Source organism: Aethalodelphis obliquidens, unplaced genomic scaffold (genome assembly GCF_003676395.1).
Source record: "Aethalodelphis obliquidens isolate GAN/ISIS:26980383/991018 unplaced genomic scaffold, ASM367639v1 scaffold14, whole genome shotgun sequence".
In the NCBI taxonomy this organism is placed as follows: domain Eukaryota; kingdom Metazoa; phylum Chordata; class Mammalia; order Artiodactyla; family Delphinidae; genus Aethalodelphis; species Aethalodelphis obliquidens.
Window position 1 is genome coordinate 15,096,774 of NW_020837958.1, and position 24,182 is coordinate 15,120,955.

General features: G+C 33.8%; 1 protein-coding gene across 2 annotated transcripts in view; it reads left to right on the forward strand.

The window, feature by feature from the left end:
- CSTF3 (cleavage stimulation factor subunit 3) overlaps positions 1–24,182 on the forward strand; it is a 70,207-nt gene that overhangs the window by 9,091 nt on the left and 36,934 nt on the right. The window contains exons 2-3 of one of the 2 annotated variants that reach the window (XM_027115076.1): positions 4,493–4,594; positions 4,717–4,812. In XM_027115076.1, coding sequence (XP_026970877.1) covers positions 4,493–4,594; positions 4,717–4,812 — 198 coding nt within the window. The other variant, XM_027115078.1, reaches the window with a different exon arrangement.

The window sequence follows — 24,182 nt, forward strand, 5'->3', positions numbered from 1 at the left end:
GTGTGGTAACCAGGCCACAAAACAAAAATGTTATGCTCTTGGTTACCCAATTGACTCATAGCTGTGGTGATGGATGACTTTTTATTGTGAGAATTAAATGTGGCCTTTAACTACCAGAGGATACTCTTGGCCATTTTGGTTACCTTCTGTTGTTAATTAATTCAGTTGATTGAGAATTATCTAAATAGATTGTTTTATGAATATTTAACTACATCCTTGTCCAGAGGAAAACATTTAGGGTTATAAGAGATTCTGTGAAGAGCTGAGCCATAGTTCTGCTGGATTCTAACTGGACTTCGGGCAGATTCATGTAAAATTTAGTTATATTTTTTATTATGAAATGGGGTTATCAGTTGCTTAACGAAGAGTGACAATGCCTAACATAGTAGATGCTCAGTAGATGTTTTTTTAATATCTGATCCAACATCCTTTCCATGGGGTTCTTGGGTCCCTGGTAACCTCTTCCCTCAGGTGTCTGTGGATAGAATTTTAGGGGTTCTCTGAACTTGAATGGGCAAAATAAAAGTTTTCACTAATCTCTAACTGAAATTGAGCCTTTCCTTCTATTACGAATGTAGGCAAGAAACCACACTAGTAGCGTTAGCAATAGCTGTGTGACTGGGACAGATGTATTCAAAGTACTGTTGGCACTCATCACTAGACTCGCCACTAGATTTTGTTGTGTTAAGTATTTATTACAATATAAACTTTGTTTAAAAATATTTTGATAATTACATTTCAGTATAATTGGTTTCCTTTGAAATCCTGCATAGTTTATTTTGTGTATTTAAGAACATTATCCCTAGAAAGGCCATAGGCTTCTCTAGATTGCAGGAAGTTTCAGCAGCACACACAAAAAAAGTTTGGAATCCCTAGGGAGCCATAATTTTCAACTGAGGCTGCACATTAGAACCTCCTGGAGAGTTTTTTTTTTTGAGCATCTTTTTAAATTCCCTTTACCCCAGGTGATTCTGATGTGCTGCCAGGGTTGAGAATCACTAAGTGAATGGCTTGTTTTATTTTGTAAGGAGACATTTATACTTGCTGCAATTATGCTGGTCAGATATTAGATGCTATCTTCTGAGTTTCTCTGTTCTTTTGCAGATTATGGCATACATTATCTAATTTTGGTAGGTTAATTTTCAGCAAGTGGATTTGAGTGATTTGGCCTCCCACCAGACTGCTTTGAAACACTAATTGTTAGCATTGATTAATTTAGCTGATTTTTAATTCCTGATTTAAAGTTCCTGTATCACATTTACTTCTTACTTTACCGTTAACATATTATAGTTGATATCTTACGAATCCTAGTTTATTTTAAAGTATTTTTAAAGTTTGTCAAGAAGTAAACCGTTTGAAAGAAATCTTATTTTGTTGTATCCCAAGTGCCCATTCAGCAATGTCTGGCACACACTAGGCACTGAACAAATATTTCTCAGGTGAACAGTAAAAATTCAAACAGCAGAAGAGTATACAGTGTGTGAAGTACGCTTGTATGTGCTGTGTGTGTCTCCCCATCCACTCCTGTTTTTTTAACCAGCTATTATGGAGATTGTTTGATGTTGCTGTTTATAGAGCTGCATTGCTTTGTTCCTTTTAGTGACTACGGATTCCATAATTTATTTAGCCAGTTCTTTTACACATGATTATTTAAATTATTCCTAGTCTTACACAACAACAAACAGTCACATAGCTGATTACTGTCCTGTGTACATCTTTGTGTACGTGTAGAGTAGGGTAAGTTGTCAGAACTGGAATTCAGGGTCAGATATTCATGTTAAATTTTGGTCAGTATTACTGCTTGTTCCTGCCAACAATTCGAGAATGTCTGTTTCTATTGATATATATCCTTGCCAGTGCAATGTTAATTATAAAACACCTTTGTGGGTGCTTAAAACCTAACCTTCCAATGCAGGGGGTGCAGGTTCAATCCCTGGTCAGGGTGCTAAGGTCCCACGTGCATGGCCCAAAAACCAAAACATAAAACAGAAGCAATATTGTAACAAATTCAATAAAGACTTTAAAAATGGTCCACATATGAAATGAGTAGCGTTGACATATATACACTACCAAATGTAAAATAGATAGCTAGTGGGAGATCAGGTCAGCGCTTTGTGACCACCTAGAGGGATGGGATAGGGAGGGTGGGAGAGAGACGCAAGAGGGAGGGGATATGGGGATATATGTATACATATAGCTGATTATACAGCAGAAACTAACACAACATTGTAAAGCAGTTACACTCCAGTAAAGATGTTAAAATGGTCCACATCAAAAAAAATCTTTAAAAAAACCCAGAAACACCCGTGATCTCTATCTTGTGACTTACATTTGTATTGCTTTCGAGTGTTTAAAGTTCATTGTTCTTTTTCTATGAACTGTTCGAATTCTTTGCCCATTTTCTCTTTGAGTTTCTGATCTTTTAGTGACTGGACTTTATATTAATAAATTTAATACTTTGCCATGTGTGTTGAGGGTATTTTTTAAGTTCGTCTTTTCACTGTCATTGTGATACTTTTCCCATGCACAAATGTAAATAAACTTTAAGAATTAAGTTTACTCTTTTCAGAGGCTTTTAAAGAGCCTTCCTGGGCAAAGATACATTTCACTATATTTTCCAATGGTTCTTGTGTTTTTGTTTTTAATGTTTAAATCTTGATCTATCTGAAATTAATTTGGTAGAAAGGGTAAAATAGGAATTCAACTTTATTTTGATAGATACAGTTATTCTAGCACCATGCATTGAATAACCCAACATTCCGATTTGAAATGCCACCTTTATTATTTGCTGATTTTCCATATATCCTCTTTTTGAACCATTCTGATCTGGTGATTTATCACCATTGCAGTACTCTTTGTCATTTTATGTTCTAATATGTGGGTGGGACCAGTGGTCCTCCTTTATTAAACTTTTCCAGTTTTAGTTTCTAAACTAAAGTAGTTTAAGCAAGCTACTTACAAAGCTCTTGTGTATTAGTTGAATATCCTAATTTTGATACAAAATTATATGTCTTTTAAAACATGGTTTTCTTTCCAAATAAATGTATACTTATCAGTGGTGGAAACTGATTTATTCCAAAGAAAAGTATACTTCTTCCAGGTAATTTTTTTCCCCTAGACACATGACTTGAAAATTTTTTTCCCAACTGCTATTTTGACAGAATTGCTTGGTGAAATATTAATTGCCACTAAGGGGAAAAAAAAAAGGAAAAAGAAAGGTATTAGGGGCAATGCTTCCCTCTCTATCCCCTCTTGAATGTTACTGATATTTATTGCCATACTGTGGATTTCAAGAAGTCCTACAAAAAAGGTAAAACCAAACTTAGTACAGATTAACATTTATCTTAATTTTTTGAGTATCACTTTCTTTTTGTGGCACACAGTAGTATTCTGAACAACAGTTTGAGAAGTAATACTTGTATTTATGCCTCAGGTCCTAGCTTCTCTTTTAGGTGTTAATTTTTTAAGATTATATTTCTATAAGAAAAATAAAACTACCTTATTAAAGAGTTTAGAAAATATTAAAAGAAGGGAGGGGAAGTCACCTGTACTTCTACCACCTATCACCCAGACATGACTACTAAATATTCTAGTACAATCTTTTCAATCTGTTTTATTGTGGATTTCTTTTATAGTTTTCATTATGCTGTATATACACTTTGTAAATCATGCTTTTAAAACTTTCATATCAAAAATAAAATTTCCATGTCATTTCTTGCTTTTTCTTTGTGGTTCAGGATAAATTCTGTATAGCAGTGTTTCTCAGTGTTTCTCAGTTGGTCCAGGGACCCTGTGGGTTCCCAAGACTTTCAGAGGACCTGTGAGTTCATACTGTTTCATAATAGATTTAAGACATTATTTGCGTTTTTCACTGTTAATCTCATGAGTCTACAGTGGAATTTTTACATGAGTTGATATTGCAGAAGGTTGAATGCAGAAGCAGATAAGAAAATCCAGCTGTATTTTGAAGTCTGACGTTATATAGATTTGCAAATATATGTAACATGATCTCGCTGAATTTTTAAAGTTATTTTTCATTAAAATGTTAACATGTAAATAATTTTATTGTTATTTGTACATGAATAAATATCTAACATTTTTCTCAGTTTTCATTTCTAATATGGTAAATCCTGAAATAACCCACATGAACAAAAGCTCTTTGGTATACTCAAGGGTATAAATAAAAGGGGTCCTGAGAATACAAAGTTTGAGAACTGCTGCTCTATATTATTTCATGTAAAAGATGGGTTTATTTAAGTTTTAAAAATGTTTTTTAAAAGTATGTGTTCACTTGATTTTGTTATTATGCAAGGGATTTATGATAAGATAGTATATATAGATTATAGGAAACACAGGCCTCTTTTATAAGAGGACATTTTTATGCTTTGTACTGTGATACTGCATCTGGGGGCTGATATGTTGTGCTTGAATTAAATTAGGCCTGAGATTTTTAAAACAGTAACTTCAGTTCATTGTTTTTTTTTCTCCCTAGGCAGCTGAGTATGTCCCAGAGAAAGTGAAGAAAGCCGAAAAGAAATTAGAAGAGAATCCCTATGACCTTGACGCTTGGAGCATTCTCATTCGAGAGGCACAGGTTTAGTGATATAGGATTACATTTCCTTCTCTATGGGTCCAATCACACTACTTGGTTCTGCAGTAAATAATACATTTATAATCCTAACATTGTAAATGCTGTTTATTGGTTTTCAATTTTAGAATCAACCTATAGACAAAGCACGGAAGACTTATGAACGCCTTGTTGCCCAGTTCCCCAGTTCTGGCAGATTCTGGAAACTGTACATTGAAGCAGAGGTTAATATTTTATTTTATTTTTTCTTATATAGCTTTTGATGGGAATTGCAACATACACTATAGTGATAGAAAACAAATTAGGAACATAGATAGCACAACTAGGACAAGGAGGATTTAAAATGTCTCTTGCCTTTATTTTGTAAAATAGGTATGAAGGAGTAATTAAAATGAATTTTTGAAATTTCGGTCTTTACAAGCTGATGATTGTTGCATTTTGGAGTTGCAACAACATTAAAACAGTTTCAATGGTATTGGAGTGCTTTAGCCTTTTATTTACTTGTCATGTGTCAATTTATTGCCTCCTGTGTCATTTATTTAGAACTCATTTTTCTTTTTATTCCTATTTACAAACTAATATGAACGGTATTATAAGAAAATACAGAAATGTTAACTTAGTTTCATAGGGTATTTTGAGTGTCTCTGGTTAAATGAAACCTTTAGGTGAAAAATTATTTTCGATTTTAATTTTGTGAAAATGCATGGTTTGTCAATAAATGTAAGCACTTCAATAATTTTAAAAAACGTTTTTCTATAGGATAAAGTTTACATTATACAGGAATAAGCTAATACGAACTCAAACCTATGTAATCATAATTTACCCAATGATACTTTTTGTTTTTTTTCTTTCTAACTCTCTTGAAATTTGAAGTCAGGCATGTTTATTTTAAAGAGTAAAGGCCCCATTCTTGGTTATGATTAGAAGGGAAATGTTCATTTTTGAAGACCGGAATTAGCAATCCAGATGATAATAAAATGTGAATGTATCGATAACAGTTGGCACCAAGTAGTCATTTTTCAGGTGATATATTAATGAGATGTAAGGGGTAAGATGGGAATAGTTGATATCCCCATTAAGCTGAAAATGATATCCATTTCTTTTTATGACTTAAGAAGTATTCTTATTTGAGTATTAATTTTGTAATATAAATTCTCAACATAATCAAGTACACTGCAGCCTCGTCATAACATATTCCACAGTAGCTGAAATTTGATAACATGTGGGTCTGTTTTGGACCTATCAAAGGGCTTTAGTCATCAGCAGTACTGACTTCAACACAACACAGTGTCACCTGTGATGTGTCCCTCAGAAATGGACCCAACCAATAGCAGATTTAAATTGAGGCTACAGTGTACTCACTGTATTTGTGCTGTAGTTTATATTGTATTACTTTGGGAGGCGGGGAATTACTGGACAATAGCAGGAACATTGTGTGTGTGTTAAATTTTTTCTGTGTGGTTGTGTATGTGGTATGTGTGTTTGTGTGTTTGTATGTGTGAGAGAGATTGTACCTTATGTGGAGTCTGGTTGTGGTTTTGGACCAAGAGCATATCCTTAAGGTTTTATCACTTATCTTTTGGGACCATTTCCTTCCTTTAATATATCTAATCATCAGAGTAGACTGTCATGGAATTCACCAGGTGAGTGAATAGGCCTGTCTGAAGTGTGCTGAAGCCAGGATCACCTGTACTTGGTCTTCATTCCAGTTTGACTTTACATATTAGCTTATATGCAGGCTCATCAGAAATTAACATAATTGGTACATGATAGTTTTTGTATAATGAAGTGGTACGTTCTGAGTTTTAGAAGTTTCTTTCAGTTTCTCAAATATTCAGGTATTATTCATGCATTTTATTATAGCATAAGTGAAACTGAAATTGGCTGTTAGATACTGCATTCTGTAAGTATAAGCACAGTGAGTCTGTTTCTCCCATTTCCTAGCTAAAAATACAAACTGCATTCTAAAAAAAAATTCTGAGACCAGATGTTATGCCAGAGGGCTGAAAGTTGTCTAAATAACAGACTCATTTCATGTAATATTTCAGAGCTGTTAGCAGTTGCCTGATTGATTTAGTTGGTAATGTTTGCAGTTTCACACACATACACACACAAATATGAATGTATGTATAAAACACCTTTTGAGAAAAAAATGGTAAAGAATATATATGTGTGTTTTATAAATTTTATATTTCTGGTTTAGGAATTAAGATGTTAAATTGAATGCAAATTTTAAAAATGCATATCCTGAGCTATGTTTTCCTCTTTCTTAATTTGCTCTTTATTTTCACAATTGTACTTTGTTTAGCCTGTGAGGGGCTAAAGTTATCTTTGGCCGTATCACCCAATGTGGCCTTTAATATTTCTGAAGAAGACATATATTTATAATACATTAAAATCTGAAGTAATAATAAGAATGTCTTTAAAGATAATACTAACAGTGTTTACATAACATCCTGTATGCACTCTCAAGAAAATAAAGTTTTGTTAATACATTTGTTGTAACTCAGTACTTCATGGTGGGAAAATTGTTTATGTTCAGTTAAACCAGTGTGTGTGAGTCCAAATACATTTAGTTCCTTTCTAATAGAAAATACATACATCTTTAAAAATGAGATAATTTGCTTCCCCAGAGAAATTTCTTGTAAATCCTACTTATGAACAAAGTGGCAAAGGAAGGGGGTGTGTTTTAGGGGTTTGGGGAGTAGGGGGGTTACTTTTAAACTTGAAACATCAATTGCAAATGGGAGCATATTCTAAATAATTTTTAGTAAAGAAGTTAATGACACCAGTCTGATATTTTTAATATTTGCCAGTATATCACCTTTTCTCATTTCTGAGCATTTAGCAATACTCCTTGCTAAAAAGCTACTTGTGTAAAATTTGAACTTTAAAATGTCATCCTTAAATCATTACCCACTTTTATTTTTGTTGCTTATTGGAGGTAAAATTCCCTTAGGACCAACGTCTATATATTTAAAACACATACATAATTTCAAAATTAAGCCAAATTACTTTAATGTTGTATATATTATATAGGAGATCACATTTTGCCTCAACTGCTTGAAATTCTTTGCTTTCTTCTTGAATTCCAAAATGTTATTAGCCATATCATAAGAGCAAACAATTGTATGGCTCTTCTTAAAGTGATGCAGTATAGAGTCTAAATTGTTATGATATGAAAATAGTTTTGCTGCTGCTTGGTTTTAGTAAAGGAAACATTTTAATACATCTCTAGTTCATGTACAGAAGTCTTAAATCTGCAGTACAATATATTTTAGAGTTTAAGAAATGGGAGTTTTTAAACACTAGAGTTAAGTGAAATACCCCTTTAGAGCCTAAGTGCTCTTTAAAGAACCCCTTTTTAGAGTGGTCAGAAGGGTCACTAAATATTAGCAAATTGAGAAAATTTATAGTTTTGCTACATTTTTTAAGTTGCCTTTCCCCTTTTGGTTTCTGTAGCTCTTCATGTAGCTAGGTAATCAATGTGACAGCATACTGTAAGCTACAAATAACTTAGTGTTAGAAGTAAGTTGTTTTGAATTGGGCCACATTCATAAGAAATTTTCTTATGAAAGGATGATTTTTTTTTATTGTTAGCCGAAGGAGAAATGAAGAAGGTAATGCTGCTGGTAATAGCAACAATGTATCTTGCTGTCTGTGAAAGCTGTAATTCTTTAATAAAAGTATGTAGAGAATTGATTGCCTTTTATTAAAAACTTTTTAATGTGAATCCTTTTCTTATAAATGCTGAGTTGTGACGTACATATTTCAGTTTTTCAAAATAACCTTTCTACTTGGGAAAAATGACTTTTAAAAATACCTTTCTTCTTGGAAAATCGAAGTGAACTCAGGATGGAACATGGGTGACCTAAATTGAAATAAACTTCTCCACTGTCAATACTGTTTTAATTCCTCTAAGTAACAGTTTAAACTACTGTATTATGTTTTGTATATATTGAGCAATGTGATTTTTAAATGCAGGAAAAAATTTTAATTATATAGATTTCTTTTCTATACTTCAGCTTGCAATCTTTTTTTTAAAAAATCTGTACTCTTTTCTTATAGATCTGCTCTTTTCCTGTTTGTAATAAATGTTGGTCCATGTCTGTGTGATTATTCAGATTTTTCTCTAAAATGCAATATGCTTTTTAATCTATAGTTTCTTAAATGCATGTATAAATGTAGTGTAGGGGTATAAAAGAAAACAAATTTTGCGAACACTGAAGTGAGTGATCAAATATCTGAAAGTGATATGGATAATTACATACTATTTTTAAAACAAAGGAAATATTTCCATTTACTGTTTTAAGTAGTAAACTTCTATTTTAGGTCTTACTGAAATATCTCATCCCATTCATTTTCCCTTCCATTATTGTAGCACAGATGTTTAGGTTTTTGTCACTTCCACTAACATGATCTGTACATTTTTTTCCTTGGAGCCTTTTCTTTTCACCCCAGGCTTTGCAAAATAAAACTATTTGCAAAAAGACATAGATAATTCAGATAACAAAATTTCTCTTAAAAAAAAATCTTGTTTTTTTATTCTTTATGTCTTCTAGGTAATTTGTTTTATGTGAAGTGTAGCCCTTTATTTTCAGGCAAAATCTTGTACTAATCCACCTGATCATTTTTATATTTCTTTATAAAACAAATTTATAATCATTGAGTCACTTATAAGAATATTGGGAAAAAAGGTTCATTTTTTCCCCCTCTTCAAAGACTCTTAAAATTTTTAGCCAGGCTTTTTTATATTCTGTTTTTGTGTATCTAATAAGAGTTATGGTATATTCTGAAAATCTGGAAAAGCCATCTCTAACCAGATTTTTTTAAGTGTATACGTTCCAAAATTTGTTGTGAAACATAAAGAGCTATTTTTATCATGCAGTTTGAGGTTTCCCTGTGGCTAGTAGCTTAGCCTAAATTTCTTGGGCATTTATGGAATAACATAGTAATATACAATGCCAAGTAATTAGTGTTTTAAATTACCGGGGGTTGTAGTCAGTAAGGTCTTGGGGGATTAATCTGCTATACAACCCCCTGGACATCCCAAGCGATACTCATTAAAGGTAGGCTCCAACATGTGGCATCCATGAATAAACACAAACTCCCCTAAGCCTTTTATACTGCTGTGGAGTTAGAAACCTCCATATTTGGAAACAGAACTAACCCTAACATGAAAAGCTTTTTTAGGGTGCTCTGTGGTTTTGGTTCCAACTTTGAGCATAAGGGAACCTGGTGGCAATTAATTGACTTTCTCTTAAAAGACAAAAAGGCCTCATAAAGGCTCAAGCGTTTTCTAACGGGTTAGTGTGTGCTTTCAACTTGCAGACAGCTGTTCCTTTTAAATGAAATGAGTCTGGCGCAAGGCATTTCCAAGAAATGAAGATGTCTGAAATAATACTAGTGATGTCTATGAAAAGCTGCACTTCTAAATGTGGACAAGAATGCATTTATTTGCTTGTAAATAACTTCCTTTTTAAACTTTAACTTTTATTACTAAACATTTTTACTCTTAGCAACTTTGGAGCAGAAAACAAGTAGTCGGTTAGTATAATGGCATAATAAATTCTGTATAAAATTTTCCCCCACGTATTCAGAATCTGCAGCAAATTCAACAAAATGGTGAATGTTTGCTTTGAATACAACCTGTTGAGAAACTAACCGGCTTTTCTAAAGCTCAGGAAAGCATAACCTGGGGTAAGTTTTACCATTTTGTATGCTAGGAAACCTCCAAAGAAAAATTTTCTGTTTGGAAATGTTAAGTGATAGTTCTGAAATCAGAGTCTGATGTCAAGGACAGTACTGAAATGTTGTTTTGGAATAATTACTTTGAAATGTAAAAAGGTCCAAAGATAAAGTCCCAAAGCTATTCTTAATCTTCCTAATACTTTTTTATTCATGTTACAGAACATGTTCAGTTACAACCTTTTTTTTTAAATACAAAGTTTTAGCTCTAGCATATATAGATAACATTATTATAAGTCTTTAAAGATTCCTGTATATGGGAAACGGTCTTTTTTTTTTTTCTCTTTCAGTTTATTGAGATACGATTGACATGCAGCATGAGTTTAAGATGTACAACATAATGATTTGATATATGTATGTATTGTGAAATGATTACCACAGGGTTTAGTTAGCGTCCATTACCTCACATAATAACAAGGGAAATGGTCTTATATATATTTTTTACATCTTTATTGGAGTATAATTGCTTTACAATGGTGTGTTAGTTTCTGCTTTATAACAAAGTGAATCAGTTATACATATACATATGTTCCCGTATCTCTTCCCTCTTGCGTCTCCCTCCCTCCCAACCTCCCTATCCCACCCCTCCAGGCAGTCACAAAGCCCAAGCTGATCTCCCTGTGCTATGCGGCTGCTTCCCACTGGCTTACACATGCATAAAGCAGGGGGCTAAGCTAATTCATCTTTCAGCTCTAAATTTGACTTAAACCTAATATCCATTTTGACTTTAAATATGTAATACATACATAGCCATAGTCTGTTGAATTAAAAAAATTTCAAGAAAACCATCATCATGAAATAGCACTCTTTTTTCCTTCAAATTGAATACAGAAATTGTCATCAATATAAGACAAACGTTACAGAAATCGTCATCAATATAAGACAAACGTTACAGAAATCGTCATCAATATAAGACAAACGTTACAGAAATTGTCATCAATATAAGACAAACGTTACAGAAATTGTCATCAGTATAAGACAAACATAAAATGGTCTTATATTGACTATGGCTATGTATGTATTACATATTTAAAGCCAAAATGGATATTAGGTTTAAATCAAATTTAGAGCTGAAAGATGAATTAGCTTAGCCTCCTGTTTTATGCATGTGTAAAATAAGTCAAGAGATTGTTATCCCTTAGAGCCAAAGTTTGCAAATAACATAACTTTAGGATCACCTGGGAAGCTTTTAAAACATTCAGGCTTTGTAATTATTATTCCTGCATTGCTGACTCAATCTCCAAAGGATGGACATGTGGGATCTGTTATTTTTAGGTGTTTCTGGTAGCCAGTTTTGGTAATTGAGGTTTTCTTTAGAGGGCAATAATTGAATCTTATTGCCATGAGTATATTTCATACCTGGCAGAATACTCCCTATACTTGTCTGGAGTATAAAGTGATTGTTCTTTTGACTATACCATGTTGTGGTTTATCAATCAGTATATAGTCAATCAAGAAGTAATCTTTAGAGGTATCTACAATTTGCTTGGTAGTATTTTTGACAGTGTGGTAACTATTAAATCTGCAGTCAGGTTTAGGGTTGCGTTATTGAACTTGGTCAGTTTTATTTATTTATTTTTTTGAACTTAATTTTATTCCTGGGTTTGAAGCCTGATTTTCTAACTCCATAAACTTTTTATTTTAAACACAATATAATCACCTACATCCCAAATTCTAAGAATCAACTTGTAAGGAAGTCTCATGTGTTAAGAGAGGGCCACTTAAGCTGTGGCTTAAAAGGATTACTGCAGGAACTCCCTGGCAGGATCCAATGGTTAAAGCTCCCTGCTTCCACTGCAGGGGGCACGGGTTTGATCCCTGGAGGTTCGATCCCTGGTCTGGGAACTAGGATCCCACATGCCGTGCAGCATGGCCCCCAAAAAAATGATTACTGCAGCTTTTTTTGATAGCTCTTACCCTTACTTCTGAGAATTTTTAAACATATGAATACCACATCTTCATATTTTCAGATTATTAGCTAACATCCATTCATTTAATTAGTACTTGAGTCTTTGTAATATAAAAGACTTTCTCATTCTTTTGGGGGGTGAAAATGGATTGTTGTCACAGAGTACCATTCATTATTTCTAGCTATTCCTGTAGTTCAGTTTCGATTCATTTCTAAATTTTTCATTACACAGATGAGTACGTTTAACTCATGTCCCTTTATTTAAAAAATTTTTTTTCCTTAGTGGCTTTTTTTTTTGCGGTACACGGGCCTCTCACTGTTGTGGCCTCTCCCATTGTGGAGCACAGCCTCTGAACGCACAGGCTCAGCGGCCATGGCTCACGGGGCCCAGCCGCTCCACGGCATGTGGGATCTTCCCGGACCAGGGCACGAACCCACGTTCCCTGCATCGGCAGGCGGACTCTCAACCACTGCGCCACCAGGGACGCCCCCTTAGTGGCTTTTGATAGTTTTTAAATGAAATGTTATTTTTTAATGGTATTTTTAGTATTTCTAGTTAATGTCTATTCTCAAGAGAGTTGGCTCTTTCCAGCTATAACTGAGAATTTTGCCACCAATGATATTTATAAAAGTACTCAAGTAATATCCAAATTTCATAAAACTTAAATGTCAAAAATGACATTACCTTAACAGAACAGCTGGTGAAAGTGTAGACTGTCATAGAAGAGCTTAAAAGTATTTGGGGAAGATTGCCAACAGAATAACTTGGTTTCCTATATTGTCTATACATTTATTTTAATTCTTTGATCCACCATTTCCTTTGATTACCAGTTTTAACTATTGTGTAATAAGTGATTTTTTTAAGGTTTTGTGGTTCTATTAGAATGTTAATAGGTGAGAAAATGCTTAAAACATATTCATTGTTTAGATTATCATTCTTTTAGATTAAAGATTCAGATTATATGTCCATCACTTAACCTGATTGACCAGTTTTTCACATCTGACATAAACTTTATCAGTTCTGTTTTTCGTGAACCGTAGGGGATTGGGTTGCATACATCATGACATCAGTGTATTTGCTAATAACAAAGATACTCTCGTATGTAAAGAAACTTATGAAACCCAGGAAATTTTACATTAATAGAATTTTAATCTGCAGTCTGTTTTCTTCTTTAATTATTGATCTAATAATGCCCTTTAGAGCAGTTTTCTTTTAAATCAGAATCTAATCCAAGATCATTGTATATAGTTGTCATTCCTCTCCAGTCTCCTTGGATGTTGAACAGTTTCTCAGTCTTAAATTTGATATTTCCTCATTAGATTCAGGTTATATACAGTATAGCTGAAAAGCTACAAATGGTTGTGTGTCCTCTTCAGAGACACGTGACGTTCATTTACCACTTATTGATGATGTCAGTGTTGACCATTTTCTCCACTGTGTAGTTACTGTTTTTACTTTTGTAACTAATAAAATAGTGGGGAGATATTTTGAGACTCTGTAAAAATCCTGTTTCTCAACAACTGCCCACTCAATTTTTAATCTATTATGATTTTTGCCTGAATCAGTGATGTTTTTCTGACATTATCTAGGGTTTTTCAGTGTATTTATTGTTGAATATAAATACGTACTTAAAGTTCAAGCTTATTTGTATTTGAAAACTCTTATAAGGTACTAGCTTCTCCTTGCCCTCATTTTTTTTTCTTTTGAACAGCTTACTAATAGTTAGAAAAGAGGATGATTTACAAGATTCGTGCATTTTATGATTGTAGCAAGTTTTCCAAATATAAAATCATATATTCTGCCAGTAATACTTTTAAATTCTCTCACAAATCATAAGGGGAAGATTAAAAAATTTGCTCCCCAACTCATACAGAAACTTAACTGGTTGTATATTTTCATAGCAATCATTGTAGGCTATGGGAAATAAATATATTGATTTACTTAGTTGACCAAATGGCAAATTATTTCATGTAAGAATTAATACGTGTTTTAAAAGTCATGAGATCTTTGATTTTAAAACAGGTTAAAAAGTGAGTGAAAAAGATCATTTGGATAAATGTTTGTGTTTGAAAATGCTATATTTTTCAAGTACTTATTTAAATTCTCAGTTGTTTGAGGTACAAATTAGAAAGTTAACACTTTAAAGGAAATAATTTCTCTATCAGCAGTTAAAGGGTGCTTAAAGCATGGGAGTGGTATTTTCCCCAAAGTAAGCTGTTCGGTTGTGCATTTAAGTTTCCCAGAGTTCACAGAATAGTTGATGAGATTTACACTTAAAGAACAGACATTCCAAATTGAAAGAACTTATTTATATATGTGTCTGTGATTTAATATTTTATAGTTAGTTGGGGTAGTTATTCGCTGTGTGTCTCAATGGCACGGTCAGAATTCTCCCCATTATTACTAAGACAGTGGCCTGATAATTTTTGCTAGTGTGGAAGGGATGTTTAAATAATTGTTAATTTATTTAAAGAATTGCAAGGAATTTGTAAATTTTACTCTACAAAGGACAGTGTGGAGGAATAGCAGTGACACAGAATTTGGAATCTGGTGACCTAGGATTTACTGCTTTTAGCTCTTCCATTGAATGAATGTGACCTTAGGGAAGCCATTAATTTTTCTTTCTTTTTTGCCTTCCCAATGTTTTATTATGAAAATTCTGAAACAAAAGTCAAAAGAATAATATAAGTATTACAGTAAATACCTATACACCTTCTTCCTTGATTCAATGTTATGTTTTGCCATACATGTTTATCTTTCTCTATACAAAGAATATTGTCCTACATAACCACAGTACCATTATCCCACTGAAAAGGAACAGTGTTCTAATATAATTTCATACCCAGCTCATGTTTATATTTTTTCAGCAGTCTCATATTCTTCTAAAATGCCTTATTTCTCTGATGGATGAAATCACTTGTATTTTAACTTCTTATAATGGTCCTTCTGCTGGTGCCTTTTACTTAAATTTAACACAGATTTCATATTATTTCTCACTCTTGTTCCTTCCCCTTCCCAGTAGGAAAACTAATGTGAATTCAAGTGTTGTTTCCAATAATTTGTAAATTATGACATAAATGGAAACATCCCAGTATCGATTATAGACAAGAGCTGTCTTTATAACTATCCTGATACTAGAGAGTGGGATGGGAATTTTTTATATTTTTATTACTAAGAGGCAACTTACTTTATTCTAAATTTAACTATATTTGCAGTGAGTTAAAAGTTTTGAGGATCTTACCCAAAATATGCATAGGATTGTACTTGTTCTTAGAAATAAGCAGGTGTTTTTCAATTATATCACATTTTAAGTGTAGATCTACAAAACTACTAAATTTCATGAAAAAAATATTCTATATGCACGTTATTTGAGGAAAAGAAGAGTGTGTGAGGATGATATTTTTGGAGGTGAAATATTTTCTAGAATACATTTTTAGAAATAAAGAGTGCATTTAAAAAATCCATTGTTGGGCTCCCCTGGTGGCGCAGTGGTTGAGAGTCCGCCTGCCGATGCAGGGGACGTGGGTTCGTGCCCCGGTCCGGGAAGATCCCACATGCCACGGAGCGGCTAGGCCCGTGAGCCATGGCCGGTGAGCCTGCGCGTCCGGAGCCTGTGCTCCACAACAGGAGAGGACCACGTACCGAAAAAAAAAAAAAATCCATTGTTGATTTTCAGTTGTTATTGAGAGTGATTGTTTTCTTTATTCTGATTACTTGCCTAAACAGTAATAGCTGAAAATAATTAGGCCTTTAATATATTCTGGGCACTGTGTTTAGTACTTTACATGGGATATCTGACTAATCACAGTTTACTTTTTGAAGTAGGTAAGTATTACCCCATGTTTTTCAAATGTTCAGCTTTTCTGAGATCTAGAGTTCTTAAATAGCTTTCCTAAGATAACAATACTAAAGTTTAAGCTACTGGGAAGTAAATAGGAAAGCTGGGGGCTTTATACTCAGATAATCTAATTCCTAGGTCTGGGCTCCTACTCACTAACCACTGTACTAACAACCTAAAGGACCTAAAACACAGTTGTAGAAATAGCTAAATAGTAGGTTCATAACTGAGTCCTTTTTTCTTTGCTCAAGTGTTTCTTGCATTCTTATTCAGCTATTAGGATTTGGGGGTACATTTGAAAAAATATGTATAATTGCCCAAAACCACATAAAATTGCTATGAATATTTTGGAAGATGGCATAGTACAATAACTAACACATAACTGCATCTTAGGGTTTGTATAAAATCTTAGTTCTAAAATTCTACTTTGCAAAATTCTGTTTTTACCCTTCACGGTTTTTAAACTTTTCTGCACTATGTACTTGGTTCAGATTTCAAATAGTAGAAAGGAATTCTGAACACAAAAGCGGCAAATCTTAGCAATTCTGACCCTTTAAGAAATTTCTAAGATTTTTTTTTTTTTTTTGCGGTACGCAGGCCTCTCACTGTTGTGTCCTCTCCTGTTGCGGAGCACAGGCTCCGGACACGCAGGTTCAGCGGCCATGGCTCACGGGCCTAGCTGCTCCGCGGCACGTGGGATCCTCCTGGACCGGGGCACGAACCCGCGTCCCCTGCATCGGCAGGCGGACTCTCAACCACTCCGCCACCAGGGAAGCCTTAAGAATGTATTTTTTATAGCTCTAAATATTTACATTCAGCATTAATGTGAGAATAAGAAATTTTACCTTTCGTTTCTGATTTAGCAATTAGGAGTTTTATTAGGATGGAATTTTCTCAAATCAAGGCCAAAATTTAGAATTTAGGTAAAGTATGTTACCTTTCAATCTGCTTACTGAACGGTTATCTCTATACTTTTCTTTCCATAGAAGTCTTGCAAAATAAGTTTTCTGATAGGACAGTCTATACTTTATTGTGATTTTGGGGGGGGGGGAGATCTTTAAAATGTTTGAAGTTAATGAAGCAAAACTTCATGAAAAAATTAAAATGAAAGATTAAAGACAGGGAGCACAATATCTAGCTTCCTTTTTAAGAAAAAGTGAAAGAGGGTGTTAATTCCTATAGTTAATGGGAAAATCATATTTATTGAAGATCAGCATTTCCAGTTATTTGAACCTTGTGGTTTATCAGACTTAGAAATTCAAGACATACTTTTTGAGTACCTCCCCAGACTATGTCACTGAAAACTGAAATATCTTCATGCATCTTCCTGATACAGTTCAACTGATTCTAAATAAACCATTATAATGTTATATCAATTTAAATTACTTACCTTATAAGAGAATTTAGCAGTTCTAAGTTTCCCACAATTGAAGAACTAGAAATTTCATGTATTCTGTAATGCTTATTCTTTTTGGATAGGATGATACTTTTTGGATAGGAAGAAAAGTATAAGCTGTACTTTAACTTTTAGGAGATTCTGTGCAGATTAAAATATGCAGAATTCTGTTAGCAAGTCCTTTTGACAAGTAATTTTGCATGTGGAGTCCTTAAAAGTATCCAAAACAGTAGGTAGAATGAAGACTTACAGATGCCTGTTGATATATTTGCCTGGATTATATTCAGATAAAATTGCCTGAAGTGTTACACTGTTTTTCTGTATCACAATTGACTGTTGAATTTATGGATTCTGAAAAAAGTCATCTGGTGTATTTTCAGGCCCCACACCATCTATATATTTTCATAAATTTTTATGTGGCTTCAGGTAAAAACATACATGAAAACACTTTCTTTCAGGTTCTTGCTTTCATTTTATATATCGGGAGGATGGAATTAACTTTGAAGTATCTACTGAGTAAATGCATGCTAGACACTTGGATGCTATGGACACATTAGTGAACAAATTTACAGTTTGGTGTAGGAGACAATTATAATACTGGGTGGTAGGTGCTCTGATTGAGAAAACATGGGGAGTGTATGTTAGGGTGGGTCAGGGAAATCCTCTAGAAGAACAAGACTTTTTTTTTTAACATATCTTTACTGGAGCATAAGTGCTTTACAATGGTGTGTTTCTGCTGTACAACAAAGTGAATCAGCTATACGTATACATATATCCCCATATCTCCTCCCTTTTGTGTCTCCCTCCCACACTCCTTATCCCACCCCTCTAGGTGGTCACAAAGCACCGAGCTGATCTCCCTGTGCTATGCGGCTGCTTCCCACTAGCTATCTGCTTTACATTTGGTAGTGTATATATGTCCATGCCACTCTCTCACTTCGTCCCAGCTTGCCCTTCCCCCTCGACGTGTCCTCAAGTCCATTCTCTATGTCTGCATCTTTCTTCCTGCCCTGCCACTAGGTTCTTCAGTACCATTTTTTTAGATTCCATATATTTGCGTTAGCATATAGTATTTGTTTTTCTCTTTCTGACTTCACTCTGTATGACAGACTCTAGGTCCATCCACCTCATTACAAATAACAATTTCGTTCCTTTTTATGAGGAACAAGACTTTCTAAATGGAAGTATGAAATTACACACAGAATCCCTGGCAAAGAGAAGCACTAGTGCTGAGGTCTCAATGAAAGGGAGAAAAAACATGATCTGAGAAGTTGAAACAGCTTGGTAGTTTTTAAGCTAAGTTTTGCTTCTAGCCCTTCGCAGTATTGTAAACAGATGACTTGTGACTATTTCATGAAAGTTTTCTTAATTACAAAAACACTAGCTCAATAGTTAATCTAGAATTGCAGCTAAGCTGTTAGGAAAATAGAGCTGGAAAAAAAGTATGAACATCTGAAATTTGATAATGGCTAGAATTATGTGAATGTAATTTTGCTCTAGGAAAACCGTAAGTTGTGATATTTATAATTGTGGGCCTTTTTTAAAACTCAAATGCCTACAGAAATTTAGAAGTTAAGTGAGGGGAGGTTTCCTTTACAATTTTCAAAGAAAGTTGCATGTTGGTTAGAAATTCTCTTGGTTTCACTAATTTTTACTTTGTATTTGAGTCTTAAGAAAGTAATAGAGTTAAGAAGCTATGAAACCTTTTATTCTCTATAATAGCCTTCATATAGTTTGAGGAAAATGACATTAATTGACCAGAGTATTCATTTTGGAGGAGGAACAAAGCCTTTTCAAAGGGAGAAAATTAGTTATGTTTTATTGGTAGGTTAGACTTGAGTAGTTACTTTGAAAAAGTTGGTTCCTAGAAAAATTTTTTCCATGAATAAAATCTGTTTTTACTAAATGCCAGTCCCAGGATACCACATTGTCAGTATGTCTAGTTTATCCAATAACATAGTTCCCAGATTGACTTCTGCACACACAAAAGATTGCTCATCTGTTACATGAATTTTATTAATGAAGAAATATATAGGACACTATCCTTTTATTTGGTTAAATACATAAGTTAATATGCAAGTGTGTACTAAAAGGGACAGTTACACCAAAGGGACAAAACTTTTTAAATACCACTTACACTTTTATTGATTATAGTATTGAGGATTGAAACTTGGTTTTGAATAAAACCTGAAACTCATGTTCTGATGTCTTGTGAATATTTTGGGAATGCTTAAAGACTGACTAAAATTTAGTGAAAGCACAAGAACTGGGTTTCAAACTTCTCTTTTTGATGAAAAAGTTTGTAAATTTCATTCTCTAAATTTTCAAAGTTTCATGAAGTCCAAAAATCTGTTAGGGAGGGTAGATTGCCTATCTATGGCAGTATGTTAAATTAATATGAGGAGGGAAGTATTAATAAGAATTGTATTGGTGTAATAATGATAATATTGTATATTTTAGAAAGACATTGGTATTAATTTGAAACAATGTTTTTATAGCAGTAAGTAGTTGAGAAATTATAATGGAACTTTGATCACTGAATTAGTGAGTTCTGGCTCTTGATTGGAATCTTCAAAAACAATAACCAGGGTCCTATTTCAAGTAGAAATTGAATATAGGTTTTTTTTAATGATACATTTTTAATGAATTTATATCTGTAAAGTAACGTTTTTATATGTTTAAGAATCAGTTGTTTCTTAGTCATAAATTCAGATAGGTTGAAAAATTATTAGAAAATAAGTGTACAGAGTGAATACTAGGATACCCACTTAAGTATAAAATTTTGTGCTTGATAGCTGCGTGATAGATAATTCACATAGTAAATAAAGTCTCTTCTTCAGTCACTCTGGCCTCCTTAAATATTCTAGACACATTCCCACCTCAAGCCTTTTCTTTACATTAGCTATTTTATCTGCTCTAAAGATACTTATCCAGATAGCTGCTTGGCAAAATCCCTTGCTTTCTTCAAATTTTTGTAAAAGTGTTATCTTCTCAGTGAGATTTGCTCTTGCCCATATTTTAAATTGCCACCACCATTCCCAACGCCTCAAAACTCATCCTTTCCTCTATCTTTTTCACCTATAGTGCTTATCTTCTAGTATACTGAACAGTTTACTTATTATAGTTTATATTTTATACATTGATATGTTTCAGGAATCTAGAACAATGCTTGGCACATAGTGGCACTCTAAATATTTGTTGGGTGAAAAATGCACAATGGAAAATAAAACTGAATTTACCATATTATTTTGCAACTTGAATTTTAATTTCTAAGAATTAGTGTGACATCAATTTATAACAATGTATTATTTTTCATCAAATTATATGTGGCCAATATCTTTACTGTTAACATAGGTTTTAAAAATGTCTCTACACTTTTTCTAAAACTACAAAGAAACTGTCCTTTTGAATTGTCTAATACCCTCAGCCATTTAAGTATTTTAGAATAAGCATCATTGACATTTAGAATTATTCTATCTTGATGTATGACCTAAAAGAAAGGTTTTTAAAGAATTATCCAATTTTAAAGAATTACAAAAGGACATTACTAATTTACCTAGGATTTTGAAGTACCTTAAAAAAAAATTGCTTGTTTGTAATTCTGAAATGCTTTCAGATAAAACTTGAAAACCTGGTATAGAAAATAAATGCCTGACTGGTTACAAGAAAGATTTAGATGTATATATTGAAGTAAAACTTCTGAGATATTTGTATGTGTATGTATGAGATAAAAACAGGAGTTTTCACAACTTGATTTATCAAATTTCACAGGTTGTTTGTCAAACTAGTAAAGCATAAACATTTTAATTCTTACCCACCCATTTTCACTTGGACTAATGTATATGTGCACAATGCCAACATCCAATTGATGAGTGGAAATTCTTTAAGACATCTAGATATTTAAAAATATAGAAAGTTCCTGTTTTAACTTAATCCATAAACTTTATATAGATTTATTTTTTAAAAAACAAGTATAAAAGGTGAATTACTCCAGCTTTTGTCCTTAAAAACAGTACTTCTGTGTTAAATGTTATTTATCATTTTACTTTTTGTTTTTGTAACTTTCACCCAAACTTCACTTACTTCGGCATGGCAAACATTAAGGGTAAACTCAAATTGCTGGTTTATAAAGTATTTCAGAGAACTGAATTACACTTACTTGGGAATTCTCCAATACATTAGAGGAAATATATTTGGTTTATTGAATTCTGTAATTTTCTTTTCTTTTTTTTTTTGGTACGCGGGCCCCTCACTGTTGTGGCCTCTCCCATTGCGGAGCACAGGCTCCAGACGCACAGGCTCCAGACGCGCAGGCCCAGCAGCCATGGCTCACGGGCCCAGCCGCTCCTAGGCATGTGCAATCCTCCCGCACCGGGGCACGAACCCGTGTCCCCTGCATTGGCAGGCGGACTCTCAATAACTGCACCACCAGGGAAGCCCCTGTAATTTTTTTAACCTTTGAAATTTAGTGTTTCAAAGAACATTGGATTTTTAAGTTTTTCGTTGCTTTTCAAGATAGTTTGCATACAGAGTTTTTTCCTAATTTTTTTGAAGCCAGATGTTAATAAAATACATTGAAGAAGATTTGGGTGATATGGTGAGCTTGGTTATTCAGATAAATGGTCTCACTGAAAACAAAGGCTTCTGGGCAGAATTTTAAAACGTCTTGAAGAACTGACAGCATAGTAAAAAATTACCAAGCCAAAACCTAACTGGAAAACAAACACACACACAAACAAAAATAGGAATGCTGGGAGATAAGCTGAGTTCCTAAACTGTTTTTACCCTAAGAGCCTTTGTCAAACTGGGAGAACTTGAGCTTCAATTTCAAATGCTTATAGGAGTTCAGGAAGCAAAAGTCAAAGCCCAAGTCTTGCCCAACAGGACACTCTCTTCCTCTAAAGCTGTGTGTAGGTAATACTCAGGATGACAGTGAACCAGAAATAAATCTGTGCTGCCTTATTAACCCTAGAAGACTGAGGAAAGTTGCTGTGGTCCTGAGCAGAGCAGAATGGGGAAGTCCTGGGATGTTTCAACAAGTTGGCACTTGCATGGATTTGTGGTCCAAATAAACATCACTTGGGTGGTTAAAAAAAATTTTGAACCATGCATGTAAGGTGGCCTCAACCTGTATTATGCTACTAGGTGCCTGATAATCTTTCTCAGACTTTTTCTGGAGGAATGCACCTTCATCCTAAGCCACAGAAGAATATCCACGAATATTTTTCTAAGGAAAAGGAGTTTGCTTGTTAAAAACTAATCATGTAAAAAAAACAGATACAGCAGAAACAGGTCTGCAAAGACTTCAAAGACTAGAATTAAGATGGAATTAGGTTAATAACAGATTAGACACAGGTGAAGAGAGAATTGGAGAATTGAAGAAATCCAGATTGGAGTTTAAAGAAATAATGACATAGGAAATATGAAAGGATTAAGGCCACAACGGATAGAGTGAAAATGTGTCTAACTGAAGTTCCAGAAGTAGAGGAGAGAGATTGGGCAGAAGCACAATTTGAAGAGATAAATACTAAGAATTTTTTTAGGGTGATTAAATGAATTCAGCAGATTCAGGATGCTTAATGAAGCCCAAACAGGATTAAAAAAAGAAAAATTCCCATGTAGACACAGAATGAAACTACAGAAAAACAATGAAAACCAAACCCATTTCAGAAGCAGCTGGAAACAAAAGGACAAATGGCCTTCAAACGAATGGCAGTTAGGTTGACAGCTTCCCAAGAGCAACAGTAGAAGCCAGAAGACAATGGAATTGCCTCCTCAGTTTACTTAAACAAACCTGTCAAAAGTTCTATACGCAGGAGAAAAATCCTTATGGGGGTGAAGAAAGACATTATAGGTGAGGTCAATAAAATAACATTGTCAAAGTTAAATATGTATTTTTTTTGATAGGTAAAAAGTGGGTTTATTTAGAGAAACACTCCACAGGCAGAGTCTGGGCCATCTCAGAAGGCAAGAGGCCACATATGTATTTTTTGACATTTCCCATTATAGTATATAACTTCCTCAAAGTAAAAGAAATATATACGTATATAAAGAATATTCTTGTTTCGGTAGTATCCACTGGATTACTCAATATTTTTCTTAATAAGATTCTCCCTCCAAAGTCATTCTTTTCCAATGAAAGTTCTCATAGATGAAAGGACTTTTGTTAGAATTGTAATTCATGTTATATTTTTACCTTCGTTTTTTTGAGGAAAATGATTATGAATTTTATTTTTATTTTAATTTATAAATTGGTAAATCTTATTTGATTGGTTTAGTGCCAGAAGTTTATAAAGATTGTGGCATGCAACAGATTTTTTGTTTTTTTAATTTTTAAAGTAATTTATTTTTTTATACAGCAGGTCCTTATTAGTCAGCAGTTTTATACACATCAGTGTATACATGTCAATCCCAATCGCCCAATTCATCACACCACCACCACCACCCCCCTGCCATTTTCCCCCTTGGTGTCCATACGTTTGTTCTCTACATCTGTGTCTCAATTTCTGCCCTGCAAACTGGTTCATCTGTACCATTTTTCTAGGTTCCACATATATGTGTTAATATATGATATTTTTTCTCTTTCTGACTTACTGCACTCTGTATGACAGTCTCTAGATCCATCCACGTCTCTACAAATGACCCAATTTTGTTCCTTTTTATGGCTGAGTAATATTCCATTGTGTATATGTACCACATCTT